This window comes from Etheostoma spectabile, chromosome 16, assembly GCF_008692095.1.
Source record: "Etheostoma spectabile isolate EspeVRDwgs_2016 chromosome 16, UIUC_Espe_1.0, whole genome shotgun sequence".
Lineage (NCBI taxonomy): Eukaryota > Metazoa > Chordata > Actinopteri > Perciformes > Percidae > Etheostoma > Etheostoma spectabile.
The window spans coordinates 28,162,017-28,169,569 of record NC_045748.1 but is presented as its reverse complement, the minus strand read 5'-3'; the positions used below and the strand labels follow the sequence as shown (position 1 = coordinate 28,169,569).

Sequence of the window (7,553 nt, the reverse complement as noted above, 5' to 3'; positions counted from 1 at the left end):
TCCCTGTTAGTGATGGCGTTGCATCGTCTGTCCACCAGAGGACGCTCTACAACGTCCCTGTTAGTGTTGGCGTTGCATCGTCTGTCCACCAGAGGACGCTCTACAACGTCCCTGTTAGTGATGGCGTTGCATAGTCTGTCCACCAGAGGACGCTCTACAACGTCCCTGTTAGTGATGGTGTTGCATCGTCTGTCCACCAGAGGACGCTCTACAACGTCCCTGTTAGTGATGGCGTTGCATAGTCTGTCCACCAGAGGACGCTCTACAACGTCCCTGTTAGTGATGGTGTTGCATAGTCTGTCCACCAGAGGACGCTCTACAATGTCCCTGTTAGTGATGGTGTTGCATCGTCTGTCCACCAGAGGACGCTCTACAACGTCCCTGTTAGTGATGGCGTTGCATAGTCTGTCCACCAGAGGACGCTCTACAACGTCCCTGTTAGTGATGGGGTGGCATAGTCTGTCCACCAGAGGACGCTCTACAACGTCCCTGTTAGTGATGGTGTTGCATCGTCTGTCCACCAGAGGACGCTCTACAACGTCCCTGTTAGTGATGGCGTTGCATAGTCTGTCCACCAGAGGACGCTCTACAACGTCCCTGTTAGTGATGGCGTTGCATAGTCTGTCCACCAGAGGACGCTCTACAACGTCCCTGTTAGTGATAGCGTTGCGTAGTCTGTCCACCAGAGGACGCTCTACAACGTCCCTGTTAGTGATGGCGTTGCATAGTCTGTCCACCAGAGGACACTCTACAACGTCCCTGTTAGTGATGGCGTTGCATAGTCTGTCCACCAGAGGACGCTCTACTACGTCCCTGTCAGTGATGGCTCTACATGATTTCTACCAGCGTGGCACGTGATTGGACAGTTGACAGAATACATCAAACATGGCGGCTGTCTCTCACCTTTCATCCAGTCAGCCTCCCGGACGCGTCCTCCGCCAGCTTCCTGTCTCCGTCCAGGAGCAGCTCGCGTCCTCTCTTCGAGTGTCCGTCCTCCAGCCAGCTGCCGAACACCCCCCGCGCTCCTCCCCCCTTGTGTCCGCCGTTCTTCAACTCCGGCGCCAGCCTGTTGGAGTCATTCATGCAGCTGTTATTATTCACCCCTGGACCCCCCTCCACAGCGCCGCGGAGGAAGGTCTTGGGCTAAAAACAAGCAATTTTTGAATTAAAATCCATCTTTTTCATATTATTATTACATTTTCTCATTATTTTATTTTATTTTCTCATTATTTTATTTTATTTTCTCATTATTTTAACCCTTGTGTTGTGTAAAAACAATCAGTTCTCTAATTAAAATCCATCTTTTTCACATTATTTTAACATGTTTTCTCCCTGTCAACCATGGAAAAACCTGCTGTTCTCGTCCCTATCTCAGTGTTTTCAGTCACTTTTTAAAAAGTTTTATTTTTTTTCTCCATTTTTGGTTGTTATTGTCAAGATTTTTATCGCTTTAAAAAAAATCTATTTCTCATTAAAGAAATCTGTTATGAACCCTGGAGATGTCCTTCGGGTCCTCAGAGACCCCCGAGTACTATGTGATGTCATTTCACTTGAACTGGCGAAGGCCTCACCCTACAGCGTCCCAGAGACCCCTCATCCTGTCCTACAGGGTCCCAGAGACCCCGCATCCTGTCCTGCGTGGTCCCAGAGACCCAACATCCTGTGCTCCGTGGTCCCAGAGACCCCACATCCTGTCCTCCGTGGTCCCAGAGACCCCTCATCCTGTCCTATGGGCTCCCAAAGACCCCTCATCCTGTCCTATGGGCTCCAGTGGGCCAACACCCTGTCCTACAGGGTCCCAGAGACCCCGCATCCTGTCCTCCGTGGTCCCAGAGACCCCTCATCCTGTCCTATGGGGTCCAAAAGACCCCTCATCCTGTCCTATGGGCTCCAGTGGGCCAACATCCTGTCCTACAGGGTCCCAGAGACCCTGCATCCTGTCCTGCATGGTCCCAGAGACCCCTCACCCTGTCCTCCGTGGTCCCAGAGACCCCTCATCCTGTCCTACGGGATCCCAGAGACCCATCATCCTGTCCTATGGGCTCCCAGAGACACCTCATCCTGTCCTCTGTGGTCCCAGAGACCCATCATCCTGTCCTATGGGCTCCAAAAGACCCCTCATCCTGTACTATGGGCTCCCACAGACCCCTCATCCTGTCCTACGGGGTCCCAGAGACCCCTCACCCTGTCCTCCGTGGTCCCAGAGACCCATCACCCTGCCCTCCGTGGTCCCAGAGACCCATCATCCTGTCCTACGGGCTCCCAGAGACCCCTCATCCTGTCCTCCGTGGTCCCAGAGACCCCTCACCCTGTCCTCCGTGGTCCCAGAGACCCATCATCCTGTCCTACGGGCTCCCAGAGACCCCTCACCCTGTCCTCCGTGGTCCCAGAGACCCCTCACCCTGTCCTCCGTGGTCCCAGAGACCCATCATCCTGTCCTACGGGCTCCCAGAGACCCATCATCTCGTCCTACATAGTCCCAAAAACCCCTCATCTCATGAAGTCCTAGAAACCCCTAATCTTGTCCTATGGGGTCCCAGAGACCCCCGTCTGCAGTCAAAGTCCCCGGGACACAAAGGACAACACAAGGGATAAAGTCCGGGAAATCAATCTTTTAATACTGTGGTTCCCAAACCTTTTTTTTTTTTTTTTTTTTTGCATATACAAATATTTTCTATATTTTTCAATGAATAAAATATTTTTGTTTTGATAAAAAGTGAAGATGAGACGCGTCTGTCGTCGGGTTGGATCTCACGGATGAAACAACAAGACAACATCTGCCAAATTATTTCTAAAATCTGTTTCTTTTTTCACGATATTTGTTTTTCACAACTGCCAATCAAGTTGTGATATTCGAGCTACCGAGGCGGCTCCCAATCAGATCCAACACAAGTGGGTCATGAGTGGGGCATATGTTTTTGATTATAACGAGCAGAAACTGGTAATCAAAATAATTAAATTCTGCAGGAAGACGTCCTCTTCTGTGTCAGACACCGGGATGAAAACTAAAAATAATCAAGTTCTCCTTCGCTGCTTAAAAAAAAAAAAAAAAAAGGGAGTCAAAACGCTCCCAATTTAAGCTTTTTCTTCAGGAACTTTTGATATATTTTCACTGCATTTACTGTAAATAAGCAGCAGGGATGACAAGCAGGAGGATTTCGGTGTGCCGGGGGGTGGGGTTGGGGGGTGGGGGGGTATGGGGGGGCAGGTTGATGCTGGGGAGCTCTCCACGCCCAGAGCTGGCTCATGGGAAGAATTAAACGCTTGCCCAAATTATTTTGGAGGTATTGGTTTCCAACCTAATGGCTCTGTTATTCAGCCAAAGATCTCCCAAGCCCCTGGAAGGGAAGGCCGACTCAATCTAGTCCTGCAGATTAGTGGGGGGTGTGTGTGTGTGTGTGTGTGTGTGTGTGTGTGTGTGGGGTCTAAGAATAGGGGTTGATGTCCTGAAAATAACATTATTTTGGCAACCAGAAAACAACCCAAACCCGCTGAGAGGAAGCAGAAATTAGCTTTGATTTGGGTTTGGGTGGGGGGTAGGGGTGGGGGTGGGTGGGTTGAATGTATTTTATTATCTGTATTTATATTTATATTTAAAAGTATTTCTGATTTCCATTCTGGGTACTTATTTATACTATATATACACTATTGTTAGACTCAACTCCATGTTAATAATCACTACTTTTAGCGTGTATAGAGCAGCATATCTCCACCAGACTCCATGTAAATAATCACTACTTTTAGTGTGTATGGAGCAGCATATCTCCACCAGACTCCATGTAAATAATCACTACTTTTAGCGTGTATAGAGCAGCATATCTCCACCAGACTCCATGTAAATAATCACTACTTTTAGCGTGTATAGAGCAGCATATCTCCACTAGACTCCATGTAAATAATCACTACTTTTAGCGTGTATAGAGCAGCATATCTCCACCAGACTCCATGTAAATAATCACTACTTTTAGCGTGTATAGAGCAGTATGTCCCCCCCCCATTCCATTTCTCACTTAGCTGTCCTATCAAAATTATAGGCGGAAAAGCCCGAAAAATAATCTTTAAAAAAAGAATTTCCAGGAATATGAATACAGTACCTGGCGGTAAACTGGTCCTGGATCTCATCATGCTGTTGACTGCTGAGGCTGTTAGCGCGCTGCTCCATTAGCCAGCCCAGCTCAACCTCAAACACCTTACTGCTGCTGTTGTTGTTGGTTAGGGCTCCTTCCTGACAGCGCTGGAGGATGCTGGGTGGTGCGATTTTGGGGGAGCACACGGGCAGCCCCTGCCCTCCGTTCACGCCATTGTTGTGAAAAAGTTCTGGCAGCTCCATGCTGGCGCTCTGCAGCCGGCTGTCGTTGAACCAGCGGGCGAGTTCGGCGCGTCCTGTCCGACCCTCCAGTTGGCTGAACTCCTCAGGGGAAGGCCACCGCGTTTGAGCAAAATTGTCCTTGAGGAGTGCCAGGGATCGGCTGTCTGGAGGCACTGAGCAGGAATTTGGGTTGGGGACAGAGGGGGCAACAATGGGCAGGGTGGAAGAGGGTGGAAGAAGGCTTTTCAGATGGCCGACACCAGTGCTTGGCTTGTGAATCCCATTCAGCGGCAGGGTTTGGTGCTGCTGCTGCTGATGTAGTCGTTTCTTGTCACCGGTGTCCATCCTCTTGCTGCCCATGGAGTTGAGCAGGGCTTGTTCCAGGTTGTCACGCAGCGCCCGGCGCTCCACAAACCAGCTGTCGATTTCCTGGTGGGACAGGCAGGTGGTGCCGGCCAGATTGTCCACATCGCTGAGTGTAGGAAAGCTGTTCCTCAAGAAGTTCTCCTCCAAGATCTTTAGCTGCTCCGCCGTCTTCCCTTTCATCCTCTCCAGCAAGGGGAATTGGGTAAGCACCAAGGACTTCTGCTGAAAGTCAGTTTTCAGCAGCGCCGGCAGCTCGCAGCCATCCAAATGCATGACCCCGTTGTTGTTTTGCAGAGAGGTTTGATCGTGGGACCATTTCCCGTCCCTGCGAGATGTCCCGTTGGCCTCTGCCAGAGGAGTGAGAACCTTATCTCCTCTGGGGTAGCTGGCTTTCACCTCCACTCGTTGCGGCTTTTTTAGTTTCTTGCCATCCAACGGAAACCCTGGAATCTGGGATGGGGTTTTAGCCGGAGCATGAATGGACTGGATAATGGTTGGCCTCCTTATGTGCGGGGTGTTGAGTGGTGGGGAGTTCGTCAGCTTCAGATCAGCAGCTGACAAAGCGTGGGTATTCTGGTGCTTTTCTTTGGAAGAGATGGGCGAATTAAGAGGAAAAAGTAAGGTGTTTTTAAAAGGCGGGGCAAAAATAGGCGGGGGAACTATAAGCGGCCTTGTTAAAGACTCTGGAAAGACTATGGAGGGAAGGGACACCACCGGCTTCGTTTTGGGGTTTCCTAACGTCGAGAGACTCTTCCCTTTGGACAACGAAGACGGTGATAGCGGCGATGATGGCGGCGGCATTAAAGGCACAGTAGCGCATAGCCTCTTCAGCTCTGTGGTCACCGGAGGAACTGCTACAGGTCTCTTTGTCTCCATGGGAACAGGCGGTGGAGCCATTGGGAGGCGGTCTTTTGGGGGAGGAGGGGGCGGAGGAGCCATGAGGCCCCTGTCTTTAGCGTCGCCAGAATGAGGGGCGACGGCCATGATGGGCCGCTTGGACTCCGGGCCAAACACTGTCGTCAGGTGCGTAGTCAGGGATCGTTTAAGGGATGGGATGGAGCCAATTGCAGCTCCAGCTGGAGAGCTTGTGGTGGTGACTACACTCAACCCATTGGACGTGGATGTCCGGACATAGCTCGCATACCCGACGGTAGTCTGCACAAAGGACTCCTGGGAGGGTTTGGCATTTGACGGCTGCGAGACGGGGTTGTCAGGCAGGACGGTGAAGGTGTGATGTGCAGGAGGGATGGAGCCATTGAACATCTTCTTCCTGGCTTCTTCCACCTCCTCTGGGGACCAGGTGATGCCTTGCTTAAGCCGCTGGGTGGTGAACCAGACTTTGATCTGGTCCTCCGGGTGCTTGGAGGCGGCCGTCAGCCACGACAGCTCCGCGTGTGTCGGGTAAGGGAACTTGCTGAAGGAGGTGATCAACGTCAAGTTGTCGTCTAAAGAAGGGTTATATTTGGTGGTGTTCAAAGGAACCGCTATTTTTGGTACAGAGTTAAAGTTAGGCGGGCGCTGGAGCATGGGGGTGACATGCGAGAGCCCTTGGAGGACGGTGGGTTCGGGGATGATGACCGTCCCGTTGATGTTCACCGCTGTGATTTGATTCTTCTGGATCAGGCCGTCCCGCTTGCTTTTCAGGTCGCTCCGCTGATGGAGCGACGGGGTGTTGCCCGGGGTTTTCACTGTGGTTGATATGCAAGGCGGGAACATTTCACCCTGTGTACTTGTTGCGTCGCGTTCGACTGAATTGTCCTTGCCTTCGATTGTCTGCTCTAAGATAGTCTGATTGTTCACTTTTATCCTCTTGAACTTGAAGTTGGTCTCGCCCGGGTGCTGGCTCTCGTTGTGCTCTGTGAGCGAGTCAAACTTCTTGGTGTTGAAGTTGCAGACCGCGCAAAGGTACAACGGATTGAGAATGACGTTAGGGTGGCTGGAGTCCACGTGGTCTTTAAAGTCATTCAGGTTCTGCGTTGAAAACGGGCAGTATTTGCACTCGTAGCCTCTGGGCTGCTGTTTCTGGGACGCCGGGTCCGGTTCAACCCCTTCCCTGTTCTTCTCCTTCTCCTCCGTGGCTTCGACGTCCTCAGTGACAGAAGATTGGTCTTTGTCACCGGACTCTTGTTCTAATGGCTCAGGATTCTGGTTTTCCACTGGTTTTGGAAACGTCTGCTGGTCTGGATCCTCTGAATGCTCCTGCTGGGGGTCTTCACTCTTTTCTGATTGTTCTGTTTCCGTCGCATCATTGTCCGTCGATATTTCCACGTCCATTGCCTCCTCAGGCTCATCTCGCTCTTCGGGAACGTCGCAGACGACCCGGACCATGCAGGGGGTGGAGGACTTTCTTCGACTGGACATGCTGGTGATAGTCGTGGTGCTGGTGTTGCTGATTGCGTTGAAGATAGTGCGGGTTTTGGCTGCTGCTGCTGGTGCTGGTGGTTTCTGAAAGGGCTTCACTGGGGTGGATCAGAGCGGATGGGTGTGGACACTGGTAGGCGGGTGGAGTTGGAGTCTCCAGGGTGCGAGGGGGGGGACGAGAACCGGCTGACGGTGCCGGCCGAGGACCGGTGGTGCAGTGGCGTCTCCCGCTCACTGGCAGTGTCAGCTACCAACCTGGGCGTCATGGGAGGGCATCTCAGACAACAGGGGCGCTCACGCTGCACAGAGAGGGAGGGAAGAGAGAGAGAGAGAGAGAGAGCGAGAGAGAGGAGAGAGTAGGAGGAGGAGGGAAGAGGAGAGAGAGAGAGAGAGAGAGAGATCAATCTCTAAAACATTGGATATCACGTTGGCTGAATACATCAAAACAGAAAATCCAAATGAAATACAAATTTTCGAGAGAGAGAAACAGAGACAGAGAGAGACAGAGACACAGAGA

The 7,553-nt window shown here is 51.6% G+C and overlaps 1 protein-coding gene across 1 annotated transcript; it reads right to left on the bottom strand.

The window, feature by feature from the left end:
* Nucleotides 1-897: 897 nt before the first annotated feature.
* Nucleotides 898-7,333, bottom strand: LOC116704586 (zinc fingers and homeoboxes protein 2). Its single transcript, XM_032540172.1, has 2 exons — nucleotides 4,095-7,333; nucleotides 898-1,066 (listed from the first exon to the last, which is right to left on the bottom strand). Exons 1-2 carry the CDS (start codon nucleotides 7,034-7,036, stop codon nucleotides 907-909), a joined length of 3,102 nt encoding a protein of 1,033 aa, XP_032396063.1. The 5' UTR covers nucleotides 7,037-7,333; the 3' UTR covers nucleotides 898-906.
* Nucleotides 7,334-7,553: the final 220 nt, after the last annotated feature.